This window comes from Balaenoptera musculus, chromosome 1 (assembly GCF_009873245.2).
Source record: "Balaenoptera musculus isolate JJ_BM4_2016_0621 chromosome 1, mBalMus1.pri.v3, whole genome shotgun sequence".
In the NCBI taxonomy this organism is placed as follows: Eukaryota; Metazoa; Chordata; class Mammalia; order Artiodactyla; family Balaenopteridae; genus Balaenoptera; species Balaenoptera musculus.
The window spans coordinates 24,745,910-24,767,464 of record NC_045785.1 but is presented as its reverse complement, the minus strand read 5'-3'; the positions used below and the strand labels follow the sequence as shown (position 1 = coordinate 24,767,464).

General features: G+C 39.6%; 1 protein-coding gene across 3 annotated transcripts in view; it reads right to left on the bottom strand.

The window, feature by feature from the left end:
* ZCCHC17 (zinc finger CCHC-type containing 17) overlaps positions 1-21,555 on the bottom strand; it is a 56,310-nt gene that overhangs the window by 13,367 nt on the left and 21,388 nt on the right. For 2 of the 3 annotated variants that reach the window (XM_036861754.1, XM_036861765.1), the window contains exons 4-7: positions 14,476-14,576; positions 12,955-13,046; positions 6,095-6,195; positions 4,154-4,299 (exon numbers count right to left, since the gene is read on the bottom strand). In XM_036861754.1, coding sequence (XP_036717649.1) covers positions 4,154-4,299; positions 6,095-6,195; positions 12,955-13,046; positions 14,476-14,576 — 440 coding nt within the window. Of the gene's footprint in view, positions 1-3,733; positions 3,772-4,153; positions 4,300-6,094; positions 6,196-12,954; positions 13,047-14,475; positions 14,577-21,555 lie in introns of those variants that run through there. The other variant, XM_036861774.1, reaches the window with a different exon arrangement.

The following is a 21,555-nucleotide window of genomic DNA, read 5'->3' as shown; positions in this document are numbered from 1 at the left end:
TGATTGGATATGTTAACAACACTTTCCTGGGAATTAAAAAGAAATTTTAAAAAAAAAGAAAAAATGAGAAAAGACAAGAATTTAACAACTGAACAACAACATCATCCACTTTTACCTAACTGACAATAATAAAACACTATGCTCTATTGGAACCCTTGGGCACTGTTGGTAGGAATGCGAAATGGTGCAGCTGCTGTGAAAAACAGTATGGTGGTTCCACAAAAAAAATTAAAATAGAATTACCATATGGGACTTCCCTGTGGCGCAGTGGTTAAAGAATCCGCCTGCCAATGCAGGGGACACAGGTTTGAGCCCTGGTCTGGGAAGATACCACATGCCGCAGAGCAACTAAGCCCGTGCGCCACAACTACTGAGCCTGCACTCTACAGCCTGCGAGCCACAACTACTGAGCCCGCGCACCTAGAGCCCACGCTTTGCAACAAGAGAAGCCACTGCCATGAGAAGCCCGCACACTACAACGAAGAGTAGTCAGCCCCCACTTGCTGCAACTAGAGAAAGCCTGTGCACAGCAATGAAGACCCAACGCAGCCAAAAAATAAATAAATAAAATAAATGAATAAATTAAAAAAAAAAAAAGAATTACCATATGATTCAGCAGCTCCACTTCTGGGTATATACCCCCCAAAATTGAAAGCAAGATCTCAAAGAAATATTTGTACAACTATGTTCACAGCAGCATTATTCACAAAAGCCAAAAGGTGGAAACAATCCTAGTATCAACAACGAATGAATGAATAAGCAAAATATGGTATATGCATACAATGGAATATTTTCAGTCTTAAAAAGGAAGGAAATTCTGACACATGCTATAACATGGATGAACCTTGAGGACATTATGCTAACTCAAGTAAGCCAGTCACAAAAAAACAAATACTATATAATTCCACTTTATAAGATACCTAGAGTAGTCTAAATCATACAGACAGAAAGTAGAATGGTGGTTATCAGGTGCTGGGAGGAAAGGAGAATGAGGAGTTATTGTTTAATGGGTATAGAGTTTCAGTTTTACAAAATGAAAAGGGTACTAGAGGGACTTCCCTGGTGACACAGTAGTTAAGAATCTGCCTGCCAATGCAGGAGACAAGGGTTCGATCCCTGGTCTGGGAAGATCCCACATGCTGCAGAGCAACAAAGCCTGTGCACCACAACTACTGAGCCTGCGCTCTAGAGCCTGCGAGCCACAGCTACTGATCCCGCGCACCTAGAGCCCGTGCTCCCCAACAAGAGAAGCCACCGCAACGAGAAGCCTGCGCACCACAACGAACACCCAACGCGGCCAAAAAAAAAAAAAAAAAAAGGAAAAGAGTATTAGAGATGGATGGTGGTGAAGATTGCACAATAATATGAATTTACTTAATGCCAAAGAACTGTACACTTAAAAACGGTTAAGACGGGGGAATTCCCTGGTGGTCCAGTGGTTAGGACTCCGCACTCTCACTGCCGAGGGGGCAAGTTCAATCCCTGGTTGGTGAACTAAAATCCACAAGCTGTGCAGCGCGGCCTCCCGCCAAAGGAAAAAAAAAAAAGATTAAGACAGTAAAATTTATGTTACATATCTTTTACTACAATTAGAACAACAACACTATACCCAAAGGCTGCAGATTTTGGTTTCAGCAACTGGTGACCCATTCATTGAGAGAGGGAGGAATATGAAGGGAGCAGCCTTGGGTAGGAGGAACACTGAAGAGTTTTGGAGTGTGCTAAGCTTGATGTCAACTCGACAATCAGATGGAGATGTCAAATAGGCAGTTGAATATCTAAATTTGAAGTTCCAGAGAAAAAGTTAGAGATAGAATTACAGACTTGGAGAATTACAGACTTGGATTTTAAAAAGGATACATATACTTAATTGGGGGATTATTAGCATATAAATGGTATTCAAAACCACTGGACAGGATGAGATCACTTAGGGAGAAGGTAGTTAGAGAAGAGAAGGGAGTAATAAATACAGCCACAGCCTCGAGCAGTCCATTCAGAATTAAAGCAGAGGGCAAAAAATCATATTAATGAAGAGAATCGAGCAGTGAGATAAAGAAGGTGCTTTTTCAAAAAAATCAGATGCCCAGACCCAGGCCCTGTGAACTTGGTACTCAAGAGGTAGAAGGCAAATATGTAGTTTTAAAATCTCCCTAGGCTAGTTCAATAGTCTGAATATAAGTGAGAGAGGGAAGCAGGTGAAATGCACAGTAGTAGTGGGAGTGGGAGGAAGGAACAGAATTGGGATATTATAAGGTACCATGGACAGGACTTGGTGACTGACTAGGCGTGGGATAGTAAGGAGAAGAAAATTAATTACATATTGTTTCTTTCTTGGGAGACTGGGAGGTTACTGCTGTCATTAAAACTAGTAATACAAGGTAGAAGGATAGAAACAAGGGTTTTGGTTGTTCAAGGAGCACAATGATCCTACTTTGTCAGTTAAGGAACTGAAGTTAGAGAGCCCAAAGTTATATAGCTGGTAAGTAGCACAGAAGGGCCTCAACCTACGTCTGATTGACTCCAAGCCAAAGTCTGAAGTACCAGTGGGATATTACTTAGTGATGTGAAAGTGGTCAGGGCAGCTGAAGTCTTAGGAGCGATGTGATCACCCAGGGAAAGAATATACAGATCGATATATTATTATCCATATACTTGGGGTAATTCTTAATAATGGTACAATGGGCCTTCCTCCTCATCTAAAATGAAGATAATACTGAATTTGTAGATAATGCCCACTGAGGGCAAGGACCTTATCACAGTTTTTATATTCCTAGGTTTGCAATGCCTGGAATAAAATGACCACTCAATAAAAGTTTGCCAAAACTTTGAAAAAACAAAACAAAACCAAAAAAACCCCAAAAGTTAATAACCAGCCACAATTAGAAAACCGCTACACTAGGGACTTCCCCAGCGGTCCAGTGGTTAAGACTCTGCCTTCCAATGCAGGGTGCGCAGGTTCGATCCCTGGTCAGGGAACTAAGGTTCCACATGTTGCGGTGTGTGGCCAAAAAAAAAAAAGAAAAAAAAAAGAAAAACACTACACTACATGAGAACAACTATTTCTGACCAAACTATAGCATAGTTTTTTTTTCATTTCCTCTCTATGTTGTATGCTACAAATGCACTGTTTTTTTCCTGTACCACAATAATGTCTGTTTTATGAATTGTTTTGCTAGAAGTAGTAGATGGAAGATACAACTCAGTGAGACAGGCACTCATCCTCTGCTGGGTGTAAAATAAGTACTTTCTGGAAAGACAATTTGATAAGATGTATCAAGAGTCTTAAAGCCCTAACTCAGTAATCTTACTTAGGAATTTATCCAAAGAAAGCAATAAGAGATATGGCCAAAGATTTAGGTTGGAAGTAATCAAAAATATCCCACAATAGAAAAATTATTAAATAAACCATCATATAACCATAGGGTAGAATATCATATGGTGCTCTTAAATCAAGTTTTTGAAGAACACTTAAGGATACTAGAAAATGCTTTTGATAAATATAAATTTATATATTTTATTTATTTTATTCTTTTGGCTGCGTTGGGTCTTCGTTGCTGCACACAGGTTTTCTCCAGTTGCGGTGAGTGGGGGCTACTCTTCGTTGCGGTGCGCGGGCTTCTCATTGCAGTGGCTTCTCTTGTTGCGGAGCACAGGCTCTAGGTGCACGGGCTTCAGTAGTTGCGGCACGCGGGCTCAGTAGTTGTGGCGCACAGGCTTAGTTGCTCCGCGGCATGTGGGATCTTCCCAGGCCAGGGCTCAAACCCGTGTCCCCCTGCATTGGCAGGCGGATTCTTAACCACTGTGCTACCAGGGAAGCCCCGCTTTTGATAAATATAATGAAAAAAGTAGGATATAAACTATACCTAGTATGACCATGATTGTGTGTTTATATGTAAACATATACATATATGAAAATTATATATACACTTCCCTAGAAAATTATGTATATATTTATATTATATGTATGTATATATTTACCTAGAAAAAATATTAGAATATACCAAAACTACTATAAGAGTCTCGCTGGGTGGAAAGATTACAAGAGATCCTAATGTTCTTTATGTTTTTCAGTATTTCTAAAATTTCTGCAGAAAGTATATTTTTATTTTAAAACTGAAAAAAATATGATAAATAAGATAAAGACAGCACTCACCTTCTTTCTTTTTCTAGAAGAATTTCTCGTGGGGTCAGGCTTTTCAAACTCTGCTGACTTTGCCTCTTCCTTCTCCTCTTCCTCATCAGGTATCAGAGAGTACTTGGTCCCACCTGGTTGCATGAAACAATCCTTTGCAAAGTGGCCTGCAGAAGAGAAGTAGGAAAGGTAGGGAGGCAAGAGGCAGTCTCTCACCTTAGCAGCTGGATCTTCCCTAGAAGTTCCTGAAGGGCTGGCTCGTTCAGGAGGTACTAATGAGTTCATTCAGAGCAGCTGTTGCCTTCAGAGCAGATTTTGTCACCTCAAGATGGCACTGCTCACTTAACCAGAGCCAGACAAGCATCTGGTCCTAGAGCTGTGGGAAACACTGGCACCGCTTTGGAATGGCATAGGACATGAGGATACAGGCTTGTGCTGCCTTCCATTAGCAACTGGGCTCAGGAATTTTTAAAGGTCTATTTGGAACTATTCCTGACAATGAAAGGCTGCTCCAGAGAGCAGAATACTTAGCAGAGGGAGCCGAGTGGCAGGCCAAGCCCTAAAGGAAGACAGCTCTTAGGCAGCAAGAAGGAAGGCAGCACTCAGATTCAAGCTAACACACAGAAAGACAGCAGTCACCTAGGGGCACTCAACATTCACAGACTGTCAGGTCTGGCAAGGGCCTGAGAGATCATCAAAACCAACACTGCATTTGCAGAGGACATGAAGGCCCAGAGTAGAGAAGTACCTCAAGGTCACACAGACAGCAGTAGAGCTAAAACTTACCCCAGGTCTCATACCTCCCTGCCCTGTGCTCTTTCTGCTGCACCAAAACCAACCACCTTTGGCCTGCCTGGGCCAAATTCCATCTCTCATTATTCTTCTCTGCCTCATGTAACACCTGGTGGACACAAGTTGAAGGTAAGAGAACCCTACCTTCCCTGAGCCTACACCGCTATTAAGGGGCCATTTAACAGATGCTACACGGCTGGTTTTGTCTGAGCTTTTGGTAGACCTTCTCTCAGGGGCACAAAGAATTTGATGAAGTCATCAAAAAGCTATGTGTAAACTACTTTGCAACTCGGAGTCCAGAAGTGGGATGGTGCCTGGAAGGAGAATACAGCATAGAGTTTTCCAAATATCTATGCTGGAAATGGTCCCACAATACTCATGAGGAAGTATTCTTTCTATTTTATTTTTCCCTTCCTCCCTCTACATTAATGATAAATCGGGGCTTAAACCCCACAACCTCAACCAGGGCACAAATCTGCTACCACTCATTGTAGAAAAATCAAGAGAGCTGGGTAGGTGAAAGGCTAGGGAGAAGGGGTGACAAATTGAGGTCACTCTGAAAATGAGAAGCTGGCAATACCTCTCACTATAGCTCCAACAAGGGAAGTCAGGCCGAAAGAGCTCTTTAATATTTGAGTAGGACTGCAGGAAACTTGAAGAAACAAAGCTAAAAGGAAGTGACTAGCCTGTATTCTTTATTACTAAAAAGATACTGTATTCAGAACTCTGAAGTTATAGAGATAAAGGTAATAAGCAAGAAAGAGCTTGACTTGGATCCTTAAGGAATATATTTCCAAGTCACTTAATTTTTGCAGCAGAACAATAATCATCCTTAGAGATAAAAATTTAGAGTGTTAATCATAATCCAACACTCTTACCCCTCCTGGCATAGTACATGGGGACCTTGCCCAGGGAGGACATCACCCGTAGAGAGAGGGGAGTAGTGCTGGTGGTGTAGTATCTGGCAGGGCCAGCATTCAGAAAAGGAAACAGAAAAAGCAACAAGCCATGAACTCTGATGTGAGTCTAGTAGGAAGAGCAGATGAGCAGGTGAGGCCAGCATTTGGCTAAAAACCACAGTGAGCTAACTCACACCAGGGGGCCTCCCTCATCCCGTAAAGGGTCATCCACAAAGAGAGAAAAACTGAAATGGTAGAGACTTCGCCTTACCTTTACAGCCACACTTCTTGCAGGTAGTGTTCAGGACAGCCTCGAGGGTGATCTTCTGCCCAGTGTAATCCTGGAAGGACCGCCTCCGCCTCTCTTCTTGCCTGTAATGAAATGATACTGACTGTTGGCCCTCTTAAGAGATGTGGCCAGAGATACTACAAGTTAATACTCTATGTTGTTTTTCTGTTTTGTTTTGTCAGGAAGAAGGGAGAAAGGAAAAGCACTGGGCATAAGAAAACAGGCAGTGAAAGAAACGACATGAAATGACAATTTTTTTCATTCAGGACAAGGCTCTGAATTAATCACTATGAATGAGACTAGATTTCATCTCACTGACGCACAGGGGATGAAGATATAATTACTCACCTTGCTAAGCCCCCTGCAACCCTTACAAGGTCACTCCTGGGTTTAAAAGACCTTCAAAAACTTCTTAGAAAATCAAGTCTAAGCTCCTTGGTATTCCAGGCCTTTCACAGTCTGTCTCTAACTTACTTTCCCAGCCTCATCTTGCACAATATGCTCAAGGCAAACCAGACTATTTTACCTTCCCCAGATGGTTCACTGCTTTTGCTCAGGCAGCTCCCTCTTTCTGAAATGTTCTGCTTCCCCTCTTTACTCCCACTTCACCACCTAACTACACCCAAACATTTCAAGGCTCAGCTCAGTTACTGCCCCTCCTTCTAACCAGTTATCTTCCCTGAGCCCCTCAGCCAGAATTAATCTCTTTGTTCACATTCCCATAACACTTTTTAAAAATTCGAAACATTTGACCAAAGTATAAAATACATACAGAAAAGTGTTCACAAGTATACAGCTTCACTGATTTTTACAATTTGAAATATCCCAGTAACCAGTACTCAGATAAAGAAGCAGAATATCACCAGCACCTCCGAAGCCCCTCTAGTCACTTTGCTTCCCCCAAGGGTAACTACTATTCTAGTTTTTAACAGCATAGAGTAGTTTTACCTATTTTTGTAAATTATATCAACAGAATCAGAGAATGGGCCCTTCTGTGTCTGGCTCCTTTCGCTACTTTGTGAGATCCATCCAACTGCTGTAACTAGTTGTGGATCAATTATTCTCATTGCTGCAAAGTATTTTGCTGTTGATGGATATTTGAGTAATTTCTATTATGAAAGTGAACTTTCTAGCACACGTCTTTTGGTGAACATATATATGTACATGCATTCCTTTGGGAAATGCCTAGTTCCACGTAGGAGGGGAACTACTGGGTTGTAGGGCATCTGCCTTAGTAGACACTGCCAGACAGTGTGTTTACCAATTACACTCCTACCAGAAGAGCCAAAGTACCCTAGTTGTCATAGCTCTTATTTTTTACCTTTACTATAACACACAGTACCTGCAGAGTACTCTTAGAAAATGTTTAATTGAAGAGTATCACTCCTGATCATTCTTTCTTTCAAACTCTAACTGTATCCTATACATGTCAAGCTTAGCACATATCACACCACAGAGTTATGTTTCTTCTCTAGATCATGGGCCCGTTGAAAAAATATCTTACTTGTGTTTATTTCCCTGGCACCTCAGCCCAAGGCTTGGCAAGCAACAGCATCAATAAATGCTTGTTGGGGTTTCCCTGGTGGCGCAGGGGTTAAGAATCTGCCTGCCAATTCTGGGGACACGGGTTCGATCCCTGGTCCGGGAAGATCCCACATGCCGCAGAGCAGCTAAGCCCGAGCACCACAACTACTGAGCCTGTGCTCTAGAGCCCATGAGTCACAACTACTGAAGCCCACGTGCCTAGAGCCCATGCTCCGCAACAAGAGAAGCCATGACAATGAGAAGCCCACGCACCGCGACGAAGAGTAGCCCCCGCTCGCCGCAACTAGAGAAAGCCCACGCGCAGCAACAAAGACCCAATGTAGCCAAAAATAAATAAATAAATATATTTTTAAAAATTAAAAAAAAAACCTTGTTGAAATTTCTTTGTTCTTCATCCAAAATATTTTTCTTTACCTGAACATCTTTAACTTTGACCTCTGACTTCACCTAAGATTTTCCAACCAGGTCTCTGTAGAGTCCAGCAAAAACAGAGAAATATTCTGCCAAAAGAGCCACATTACCCAGAGAAATGCAGGATAACAATATCAAAGCAAAACAGAGCTACTCACTTCACAAATTTCAGCCAACAGTTTCATGGGATATGTGGGATCAAGAGAGAAAACAGAGAGGATAAAGATACTCCATATTCTGTCCCATTCATTCTTTAAAGTTCAGCTCAAATATCATATCTTCTATAAACTCTACCACAGGCAGAGTTAAATACTCACTTTATTTTACTGATTTGTTTACATTTTGCCTCACCCTCTGTACCACAACCAGGACTTGAATAGTAAAGTCTATGTCATGTTCTTCTCTATATCTGAGCAGAGAGCACACCATCTAGCATACATACTGTTGTCCAAAAGAATGCAAAGATGGACAGTTCTATAAATTTATGTCTGTACTGCTGACTATTTATGTCTTTGGTTAATGAGCACTTCAAATGTGGTTAGTGATTGAGGAATTGGATACCAAATTTTATTTACTTTTAATTACTTTACATTTAAATAGCCTATGTGACTAGTGGCTTCCCAGTTGGGACAGACCAGAAAAGCATATGGTTTAAGTTCTGAAAATGTCTGTTCAAATCCCTAGCTTTTGCCCTAGAAGAATCTTAGTCAAATGACAGGAGGTCTACTGTCTGGTATGGGTCATGCGAGAGGGTCAGTTCAAATGGTGAAGCTTGAATAACAAAAACCAAGGTGAGGAGAGTGGAGAAGTAAATGTGAGTGAGTTACTTATCAACAGGCATAAAGTTTTAGTTAAGGAAGATGAGTGAGTTCTGGAGATCTAATGTACAACATTGTATGTATAGTCAACAATACTATTATACACTTAAATATTTCTTAAGAGGGTAGATCTCATGTTAAATGTTCTCACCACAATAAAAGAAAATTAAACAAACAAACAAACAAACAGAAAACCCCACCAAGGCAGGATCTTGGGGACATAACTTGAACAGTCACGAAAACTCCATTGCTTTCGGATGTCCTTATTTGTGGAGCTGAGTTTTAAGTGACTATAAGTTGCAGCTTAATCAAACCCTCATTATAATCAATTCCAATACACTGCAGATTCAAACATACTATAAGCCGAATCATACCTCCCACCTAACGCCCAATTCAACAAATGTGTCACTCACCACCTGTCTCCCTTTCTGTCCTTATTTATTTATTTATTTATTTATTTATTTATTTATTTATTTATGGCTGTGTTGGGTCTTCGTTTCTGTGCGAGGGCTTTCTCCAGTTGTGGCGAGCGGGGGCCACTCTTCATCGCGGTGCGCAGGCCTCTCACTATCGCGGCCTCTCTTGTTGCGGAGCACAGGCTCCAGACGCGCAGGCTCAGTAATTGTGGCTCACAGGCCCAGTTGCTCCGCGGCATGTGGGATCTTCCCAGACCAGGGCTCGAACCCGTGTCCCCTGCATTGGCAGGCAGATTCTCAACCACTGCGCCACCAGGGAAGCCCCCTTTCTGTCCTTATTGCCATCATGCTAGTTTAGGCTTCATTGCATTTCACCTAAACAGTAATAATTCATTTACTGGTCTCCCTGCCTCTAATCCATCCAGCACACATAGTTGCATTAATCTTTCTTTTTTTTTTTTAAACTTAATAAGTGGCAAGCACCAGTGCTAGTACAATGATATGAGTAAGTACATTAAAATGATAGGACATGGTAGATAGTCTACCAGTGGAAAAAGATATATAAATGGATAATTACAGTGTGGCGATACATAAATGCTCTTTCTAAAGACTATACTATGCCGGCTAAACCTAACTGGAAACTGCATTTAACCCCTTTCCATTTGCAGATTCACTTATTAGATGACCTTGTTAATACTTTGGGGCCTGAGGGAATGAAATACAAGACAGCTAGATTTTGATGAAAAATGAAAGGTAGTTGACAAACTGTGTGTAGCTGGAGACAGCATGAAGATACTGAGCCTAACAGGCTGAGGCCAGAGAATGGGGTACCTGGAGAGAATAATCTGCTCAGGAGTCTCTCCCACTCAAAGGCTTTAAAAAACATTCATATTCTTTGACTGCTATTCAAAGCTGTTCACAATCTGACCCCAACGTATCTTTCAAGCCCTACATCCTAGTACCTGACCATACCCTCTTCTTTCCTTAAACAAGACTCCTGAATTGCCATGTGCTTTCCTGCTTCATGCCTTTCCTCAAACTATTTCCTCTGCCTGGAATACTATTCTTTCCCCTGCTGCCTGACAAAATCTTATCCATTCTTCAAGACCTAGCTCAACTGTCACCTCTTCTCTGACCATCAGGGCCTGATATCAACTCTTCCTCTTCAAGGTAACTCCTAGAATCCTTCCTTTAAAACACTCTTTTAACATTTATTACATGTTGCCTTAAAATTAAAGTTATTTGCATAATTATCTCATTACACTAGCCAGTAAGGTCCTTAGGCAGAAATCTTGGTATTGCCATTATACCTCAAATAGAATACGAGCCCAGTAAATATTTGTTGAATAATGAGTAAATGGATGCACTAACTAAATGACTACTATACATTAGGCACTATGGGAGATAAGATGTGGCCTCTGCCTCATGGGTTTTATATATTCTTTCAAAAGAAAGGGTATGATAATCTCAGATATTAGAGGAAAAACAAAGAAACATTTTAAAACAATAACTACAAGTAGCTGCTATATGTTAAGTTTCTACTATAGATTAGACAATTAGGCTCTTTATAAACAAGATTTTATTTAAATCATACCACCATTTCTAAGATGTAGGTGTCATTACCTCCATTTTGAAGAAGCTGAGATTCAAAGAGGCTAGCTAATCTGCTCAGGGCGGTATACTAGCTTGTGGCAGAACTAGGACTCTTTCTGATTCAAGTCTAACTCTAAAACCTGTCATCATTCTACTATGCCATGCTTCTTTCCTAGATGCAGTCTAGAAATAGTTTACAACAAAAGTTACTGTTTGGTCACTTAGTCATTACTAGAAGTAGTCCATACATAAAGACACATTCATCATAAAAGCAGGGGGTCCTTTCCCTTCCCCTCCCTTGTTGTGAGAAAGAGAAGTAGCTCTTTTATCTTCCTTGTTTTATATTTCATCCTTATAAGGGTGGCTTTGGGAAATTTCACTGCTTTTAATGAGTCTGTATAGACAGGATTCTTTGGAGCAGAAGTAATTTATTACAATGCAATCAGTAAATGCCAGACTTAAATAACATTTCTGAGCTCAGTTATAAAAGATTTCTAATGTAAATAGAAAGTGTTATATAACCACAGGCAAGTTATCACCAAGCATCAAGCTAAAACTAGGAAAATAAAGTAAAATGGAGATAACACCCACTTTGCAGGTTGTTATGAGAATTAGATGCATTGATGTACACAAACCACCTGGCATAATGCCTGGCACATAGTATGTATTCAATAAGCATCATTTCCCTTCCTTTTAGGTAAATTTCCTTCATATCCAAAATGATTTTGCTCAGAACTATAAACCTAAGGGTTTCCAAACATTGTGCCACCAAGCTCCCACTCAAACAACATTTATTATTCTTTTCTTGTTTTTAAAAAAATAATCAATAACATGATGGCCACTAAGAGCACCCAATTAGCATGAGATAAAGAATGTGATATTTTATCATCAGAAGCAGTGAAATAATGTCATGGTTAACCTGAGGATAAATGTATGATTTTTTAGTTGGCTTTCTGAAATACTTGAAACAGTTCATAAACCCCCAAGACTTCTTCAAGGGATGTTAGCGACCTAGGAACCCCTGGTTAGAAACCACTGGCATATACAGGTATACCCTCGTTTTATTGAGCTTCACAGATATTGTGTTTTCTACAATTTGAAGGTCTGTGGCAACTCTGAGTTGAGCAAGTCTACTAGCACTATTTTTCCAACAGTATTTGCTCACTTTATGTCTCTGTATCAAATTTGGTAATTTTGCAATATTTCACACTTTTTCATTATTATTATTATTATATTTGTTATGGTGATCGCTGATCAGTGATCTTTGATGTTACTATTGTCATTGTTTCAGCATTTTTTAAGCAATAAAGTATTTTTCAATTAAGGTACATACACTGTTTTTTAGACATTATGCTACTGCACACTTAATAGACTACAATATAGTGTAAACATTACTTTTATATGCACTGGGAAACCAAAAAATTCATGTGATTCACTTTATTAAGATATTTGCTTTATTGTGGTGGTCCAGAACCAAACCCACAGTATCTCCAAAGTATGCCTGTATTCAAGAAAGATTTTGAGACAGCAAATTCCCTGTATCACCAGACAGTATCCTACAGAGAAAATTTTCCATTCATAAATGAAAGGTCAGAAGAGCCAGTGAAAGTAAGGTGTTGTGTTCAGAACACAGCATATCCCAAGATGCAGGAGTCTAAAACCCCATTGGAGTTATTCCTCCTACATGGTCTCTGCCTTTTTTCAGTCCCAGAGCTAGGAGAAAGGCAAATAACAAATATCTCATGATGAATGCTTGTTGGCTAACTGGTTAAAGGGCAGAAGCAGAAAAAGAATAAGGGGAAGGAAATGAAACCATTGACATTGAACCATTGCACTTCTATGCTAGGAGGTGCATGTTAGCATTTCATCTTAGAACTCTATGCAGTAATGTGTTATCTATAACACTTTATACCTCTAAAAACCAAAGCTCACGAAGGTCACATAACTCATCAATTTCATAGTCTACAAATAGTAGAGTTCCCAGGTGGGCCTGATTCACTACAGCATTCTGCGGTTTGAGAAGTAGAAGGATTTTAGCCTTTCCAAACATTTTACCTACTCAATGATAACGTTGTTGGGGTCAAGGTCCTTCCCAGTCCCTTGGTTGACAACTTTCATGGAGAGGGATACTTTTATCCTATCATTTTTCATCTGAAAAAAACAAAAGCAAAGTCAGCAAAAGCTCAAAGTACATCATTTAGACTGCTGGTCTAAAATTATCTAAGAATTGAAGTTTTTATCATGTAACAAACACTGAGTTCCTCTTATGGCCAAGGTCTTGTGCTAGGAACACTGTGGGTACTAATAAGCATAACAGGCAGATCTTATGGCAAAAGCATTTTAGGAAATGGTTTTCTTATCATTCTTGACCCTCCTGGGGGGAAAGACAAAAATGGTTGCTCAGAAATCTGGGGCCTGTGGAAGTAACCAGGCAGAAAATAAAAGCTGTTTCTTTTAGATAGTTCAGCTAATAATCTGTTTAGAGATCCATGAGCACAGAATAGGTTTCAGAACATTCCGGTGGACTAGATCTCCTTTTGGACTTCGTCTAAAAGCTTCTTAAACATGAAAACAATTAAGAGCATCTTCAAATGTGAAGACATTGGTCTTCTTTTGCTTCCTCCAGCACTTGAAGGCCCTCTTCACTTTGGGGTCTTTGTATCAGCTATTCTCTTTGCCTGGAATATTCTTTTCCTAACATTTCACATGACTAGTTCCTTTTCCTTTGGGTCTCAGCTCATATACCACCCCCGCAGAAAGCCCGTTCCTGACCACTTTACCTAAATCTACCTCCACATTGTTTGAACCTATTATAGCACTTACTATAACTTGTAATTATTTTTAATTATTTTAGCTTGCTTACTTTTTATTTGTCTCCTCCAGTTATAATCTATATAAGTTCCATAACCACTAGAGTCATTTACATCTGATTCTTATATCCCTCAGACCTAGTACATAATAAGCACTCAAATACTGTTGAATAATATCTCTTTCAGGCCTGTCTCCCCTGCCATTCTCTGGTAAAAGACCAGGTCTCAGTGTATCTGCACATCTCTCCTGTGGTCTGTCCACACCCACAGACCCTCAAGTGAGTTGCTGTTAACAGGATCCTCCAGTGCTTTCTCATTTGCCTCACATTGCATGGTGCCAGGTATGAGGAAAAAATGACTGTAAACTCTATGCCCCTTTTTGCTTTGGTCCAAATTGAAGTGCATCTGGAAGATTTCTACTAAAAGATAGTCTCACAGATTAAGTTTTCTTCTCTCTTTTTGGTTCTTTACTTTTTTGGTATTTTCTCCACACCCACCATGTGGGTGAGCTTCAGGGAAGGAAGTTTTATAAACATGTACTTATTGCACCACACTTACTACATACAGTTCACACCATTCCTTCTGAGTCTGCATGACAGACAGCCCAAAGGTTTAAATTCAAGTCAGATTATAGTGGCAGGATTCAAAAATAAGATTATCAGCCACGGTTAACAATGCATACACACTCATGAAATATCATCATGAAATACTAAGAAAATCCCAGCTTTTCCTAATCCTTTCTAATGAGTTAAAGTTGCACAGAACTTTACCTCTCGTCCAATAAGCTTCACCCACACTTTGTCTCCGACATCTACTATCTCAGAGGGCTTATCCACGCGACAGGATGACATGTGAGTTCGATGGACCAGACCTGAGCACAAGAAGAAGAAATAAAATAAGGCACAGGGCATGTCTGGTATTCATACTCTAAATAACACAGTAAGGAGAAGAGTTGGAGATTCACTGAAAAAGGTTTCATTAATTTAAAACTGCAAATTAAAACAATTTGAGGACTTCCCTGGTGGCGCAGTGGTTAAGAATCCGCCTGCCACTGCAGGGATCGAACACGGTTTCGATCCCCGGTCCGGGAAGATCCCACATGCCACAGAGCAACTAAGCCCGCGTGTCACAACTACTGAAGCCCGCGCGCCTAGAGCCCAGGCTCCGCAACAAGAGTAGCCCCTGTTTGCCGTAACTAGAGAAAGCCCATGTGCAGCAACGAAGACCCAACACAGCCAAAAATAAATAAATAAATAAATAAATTTATTTATTTAAAAAAACAAAAAACAGGGCTTCCCTGGTGGCGCAGTGGTTGAGAATCTGCCTGCTAATGCAGGGGACACGGGTTCGAGCCCTGGTCTGGGAAGATCCCACATGCCACGGAGCAGCTGGGCCCGTGAGCCACAACTGCTGAGCCTGCGCGTCTGGAGCCTGTGCCCCGCGACGGGAGGGGCCGCGATAGTGAAAGGCCCGCGCACCGCGATGAAGAGCGGTCCCCGCACCGCGATGAAGAGTGGCCCCCACTTGCCTCAACTAGAGAAAGCCCTCGCATGAACCGAAGACCCAACACAGCCAAAAATAAAATAAAATAAATAAATAAAGTAGCTATAAAAAAGAAAAGTGCTTTAAAAAAAAAAAAAAAAAAAAAAAAAAAACAAAAAACAAAAAAACAATTTGAGATCACTTTTTATACCTAATCAACTAACAAATATTCTTTAAAATAGTGTTTAATGTTAGTAGAGATGTAATACAACAACTACATTTATATAATACCGGTAAAAATACAAGTTGGTAAAATTCTTTGAAAACAAAGGGCATAGAGATGTTTATACCTTTGATGCAAGAATATCACCATTGGAATTTTTCCAAAAGAAAAACTCGATAGAGGCAAAAATCTATGGCATATAAAAATACTTGCAGCATTATTACCTACCAAGGTTAAAAATAAAAATTACGAAACAATCTAAACGACGAATAATTGGAAAACAGCTTGGTAAATTATGATAAATCTTTCAAAAAAGAGTAAACAGGGACTTCCCTGGTGGCGCAGTGCTTAAGAATCCGCCTGCCAATGCAGAGGACATGGGTTCGAGCCCTGGTCCGGGAAGCTCCCACATGCCGCAGAGCAACTAAGCCCGTGAGCCACAACTACTGAGCCTGTGCTCTAGAGCCCGTGAGCCACAACTACTGAAGCCCGTGCGCCTAGAGCCTGTGCTCCGCAACAAAAGAAGCCACCGCAATAAGAAGCCCACGCACCACAACGAAGAGTAGCCCCTGCTCGCCCCAACTAGAGAAAGCCTGTGTGCAGCAACGAAGACCCAACACAGCCAAAGAAGAAAAGAGTAAGCAGCCACTTAAATTACAGTTACAGAAAATAATTATAAGTGAAAAAAGTAAATATAAACAAGGTGACATTTTTAATCTATTAAATTAGCAAAATATTTAGAAGATAATATCCAATGTTGATATGAGTATAGTAAAATAAGAAATATTTCTGAGGCTAATATAAATCTTTAGAAATCATTTAGCAATGGCTATCAAGAGTGATAAAAATATTTAATAAAATTAAATCCTTTTCCTTGTCTGTCCAAGGTCCATTTCTGGGAGAACCACCTTCCTTACATTCTAAAATAATCTGGTCAGTCCTTGTAATTTGGTTGGAGCTGATCTGACCCCCAGCTGTGGGCACATGACACAGGCATAGTCAATCAAGTTACTTCATTCCCCGGGCCACAACAATTGATTGGTTCAGGGACAGACACAAGATGCTAGCTAAATCAAATCAACTTTCTCAAGCCTTTTGTCAGGATTATAAACTACAAAAAGTTACCAATGCTCATCTTTACCACCAGGCGGCAAGAGTAAGCCAGAGGGAAGCAAAAGAAGAGCCTGCATAAACAAGCGACCAAAGCCCTGAAGGCATAAACTGAGCACGTGATCCAGCCCTGGTGGAAGCTAAATTTACTCCCCAGCTAAATTAGCCAAAATGTTTCTCCTGTATTTTTGTCCCTTGCGACCAAGAGTTCTAATAATTAACTTGACCCATAATCACTCTGAGTCTAAGAAAATAATCTTAAACACAGAAAAATCTATATGCACCTAGAAAAGTGATCTATATCAAAATATTCAATGTCTTTTTTTTTTAATTTTATTTATTTATTTATTTTTGGCTGTGTTGGGTCTTCGTTTCTGTGCGAGGGCTTTCTCTAGTTGCGGCGAGCGGGCGCCACTCTTCATCGCGGTGCGCGGGCCTCTCACTATCGCGGCCTCTCTTGTTGCGGAGCACAGGCTCCAGACGCGCAGGCTCAGTAGTTGTGGCTCACGGGCCTAGTTGCTCCACGGCATGTGGGATCTTCCCAGACCAGGGCTCGAACCCGTGTCCCCTGCATTGGCAGGCAGATTCTCAACCACTGCGCCACCAGGGAAGCCCTCAATGTATTTTTAAGACAGAAACAAATTAGAAACAACCTAATATCTAGCAATAGGGTAATGGTTAAGTCAACTATGGTACAGCTACTTGGCCCATTAAAAACAATGTTCAAAAGATTATGTAAAAATACATCAATAATCCATTCTTTTGCAAATATTTATTGAGTGCCTACTATGTGCCAAGCATTATAGGCAACTAGCATTTTCTCATTTAAATAATAAAAATGCTTAACGCAGATTCTAAAAATTAGAAAGAAATAATCTAAACTGCTATGGATCGCAGGTTAATGTTTTATTTTCAGATGTTTCAATAATAGAGAAAACTATATTCTGAGGGAAATGAATATAATAAACAATTATTTTGAATGAAAATAAACCAGGAATCTAAAGAAAAACTTGACAAGTCAAAGATTTATGTCGAAAAAACCTGCCCTACCTGAAGTTTCCTGAGAGAATTACTAACCTTTATTCTCAGTCTCTCTCTCACACACATGCATACGCAAAGTTGTCAGCACATGCCTGTAACTCAAAATATCTACCCTCTGTGTCTGCAGCTCCTGTGGGAAGCCACTGCTTTCTCTGATCATGGTTATTGGGTCTCTCAGACCTACTTCAGCTGATTCTGGAGGTTGATAGCCTATCATTCAATACCCCAGGAACCAAAATATTCTATATACATTATATAACCCATGTTTAAAATTTTAGACTATCACATAATCTCTAAATTGGATAAAATTCATGGAGCTGGGCTTTTTTCTTTTTCATGATCATGTAATGAGCAGAGTAACCTAAATGGAAAATCCGGAGAGGAAATTCAGATGCCCTAAAGGAATGGGAAACATTTCATTTTGACATTTTTCCGCTGTAACTGTCCTCTAATTCTAAAATTCACTTCTTTCCTGAACTGCTAATGGAAGTTGGGAAAGAAATTACTGTTGAACCTAATATAGTTGAGAGAACATTTTTTTTTTTTTTCCTCAAACAGGTCTATTTATTGGAGTACCACAAAGAAAGAATGAGTTAACCATTTGTCCTTCTCCCACGTGATCCCAAAGCAGGATATTTCCTGGCCCAGTCATCTCTCTTAGTTAAATATGGCACTTTTGTAAAGCATTAATAATGAAAAGCTACAAACAACTTAAAATGATTATGTGGTACATCTGAATGATAGAATAATGCATTTAAATGTTTACAAAAGGTATTTTAAAAGAGAAATGTTTAACATTCATTAAGTGTAAAAGCTGCAAAATGTATATATAGAATATAATCTTAATCTCAATATGTTAATTTTTATGCACATATGTGACTATAAAGAAATACACCGAAATGTTAACAGTGCCTATCTCTGTGTGGTAGTAATATCACACAACGATCATTTGCTTTGGTAGTTTTTTCTCTTATTTTTCTATAAGCATGCAATAGTTTTAACCATAAAAACCTATATATATAAGCAAAATGTAAAAATAATATGTACACTATGATTGAAATTATGTAAAATTATGTCTCATATGCACACAGACGAAAAGGGAACATAAAAATTGTTATGCTGGGGTGTAGGATTTTTATAGTTGAAACATTAATGGCTTATCTCCTTAGTTTATTGGGTGAATTAAACAAGAGAAATGGTCTAGCCCCCAGTCTTGAATGCAAATGTCAGGTAGGCAGTTGGATATGTAAGTCTGTAGCTCAGAGAAGGGGTATAAACTGAAGATACAAATGTAGGAGCCTTCAGCACGCAGATGCTTACATGCCAAAATACATTTATCAGACTGTCAATTTAGTGATTGGTTCGGTGATAGACACAATTCACCAATTTATTAATTTACAACAGAGGATATACTTTTCTTATACTTGGAAGGTTCCAAGTCCTTATCTAGGTAAACTACCCACTGACCCCAGTATCAAATACCTAAAAATTAGATTAGTGATCAAAAATTGCTTCAACACGGAATCAGAACAAAAGGGAGACAAACGTTTTGAGAGCTGTTTCCAGTCCATGAAGGTTTAACGGACCCCCTCATAAAAGAATCCATCTCTCTAGTTCCTACCATCAGATTCATTTTTTCCTTATTAAGGCAAAATAAACACTGCCATCTTCAGGCTCTCAGGCTTTCTTTTACTATGTTCCAGAGATTGATATCTGCTCATATAATCTCTCCCTAGTAGAATGATACAATCAATTAGACTTCAGCCTACTAAACTGCAATTTCATTCCAATCCCTTTTTCCCTAGAATTAAACCCAGATTATCTTGTTGAAGTCTTGAATGCTCCCAACTCCTCAGTCACAGATTTATAGGCAATTACCTGGTATATTTCTGTCTATGGCTAATCCTATACTCTGTGTAGGATTCATCATTAGTTTCATTCTCAGAAGACAGCCTGAATTCTTGGGAGGTACTTCATTGTTACCCACATACACCACCAACAGTTGGATTAAGTGTATATGGTAGAAGGCACCAAATACAACATGAGGCTCCCTCCTTGGTACTGGGTATCTCACTAGATACAGAACATCCACGCATTCATTTAAACCTTACATCAGCCCTGTGACATAGGTTCACATGAGGAAATAGTCTAGAAGTTAAGTAAATTGTCCAAGGTCACAAAGCTGATAAAGAAAGAACTGCAATTCAAATATGAGTCTGTCAGGTCTTCTACAACACAGAAGATATTTCTCCATTTTTTTCTTTGTTATCGATCTGTTATCTTTTCAATTAAAAAGAGAAAGATCTCATCTACAACAGTAGGAACACATCTAATTCTGTTCTAGCAAATGCTCCAGAACAGAAACCAACAAAAATGCTTTGCTCATCATGTCACATGGAAGGGGAGAGTGTGTGTCTGGATGTCTGACATTAAGCCATAAACGCCCAACGGGCATATCAAATCCATCATCATTCAGTAAACCTAACATAACACTTAAACAGAATGAGTCCCATCTGAGTGTATGCTGGTAAAAGAAAGAAAAAAAAAATTCTGACAACTTGGAAAGAGCTAGCATCTAAATCGCCATATGAGAAAAACAGACTTAGCCTATTATAGTTCTCTTAAAAATATTCTCCCAACTGTGTTAGGTTCACCATTAATTTCACAAATTCCATTGACAATAAAGGAAAGAGGTTAAAACTTACAAACTATTAGGGGACAGCTGCAGCCCAAAAATGTCAACATAAAAGGTCTCCTTTATCTTTGGGGCATCTGAATTCCCTCTCTAGACTTGTCAAATAAGTTATCTCCAATCAGCAGTATATGACAATAATGTAAGCACATAAATTAAAGTGCTTGCACATCCTTTATCTTGTTGAGATTATGGATTTGTTCAAACATTTACTAAATATCCACTATATTATAAGCAAAAATGGATCCAAGGATGAGTAAGACATGATCCTGCTGGTCAAGAAACTAAAGTATACACATCATCCCATTTCACAGATAAGGAAACTAAGGCTCAAGGACTAAGCAACCTGCTGTAGTCAAGAAGCTAGTAACTGGGGGAGCTGGGACTAGGATTCATGTATTCATTTAATAAAATTCAATGAACAGATAAGGAAACTAAGGCTCAAGGACTAAGCAACCTGCTGTAGTCAAGAAGCTAGTAACTGGGGGAGCTGGGACTAGGATTCATGTATTCATTTAATAAAATTCAATGAACAGATAAGGAAACTAAGGCTCAAGGACTAAGCAACCTGCTGTAGTCAAGAAGCTAGTAACTGGGGGAGCTGGGACTAGGATTCATGTATTCATTTAATAAAATTCAATGAACACCCACTATATCTCAGGCACTGTAGTACGCCCTGACTCATCCCAACAGCCTAACTATTCCACAGTTCAGTGGATTAATGGCAACTTCACTTATTACACTACATTGTAATTTGTTTACAACCCTAGACTGTGAACAATTTGAGAGTAGCAGGGACTATGTTTTCTTATCTCTGTGTTCCCACATAACATACTGACCAGAAAATAGAACTCAGTAATTATTTGTTAAACCTGAATTCTTTGCTAAAAATATTTGTGCTACTACCACAAGCAAGGCACTTTAAAAGTGTTTAACACTGAACAATCTCTACTCTCAAAATTTCATAGTTTAGTGCTGGTGGGCAGAGGATAGTAGAGAAAAAAAGAACATCATAAATACATAGGGCTGCATTGTCCACTATGATAGTCACTAGCTACAGATGTTTTACACTGAAGTTTAATCAAAATAAACAAAATTTAAAAGTTGGTGGGCTACTGTATTAGAAAGCACAGATGTAGTATAATACAAAAATATATTCAGTCTTTGTCCCTGGTCCCTGCACAGAACTCTTAAAACTCTTGGAATTTCCCCAGTGATAGGGATGTCTTTGTAATTCATAGTAAGCCCCTTTTGATCATACTAGAGTTTATGCTAATGAGGTGACTTAGTTGTGGGGCCCCT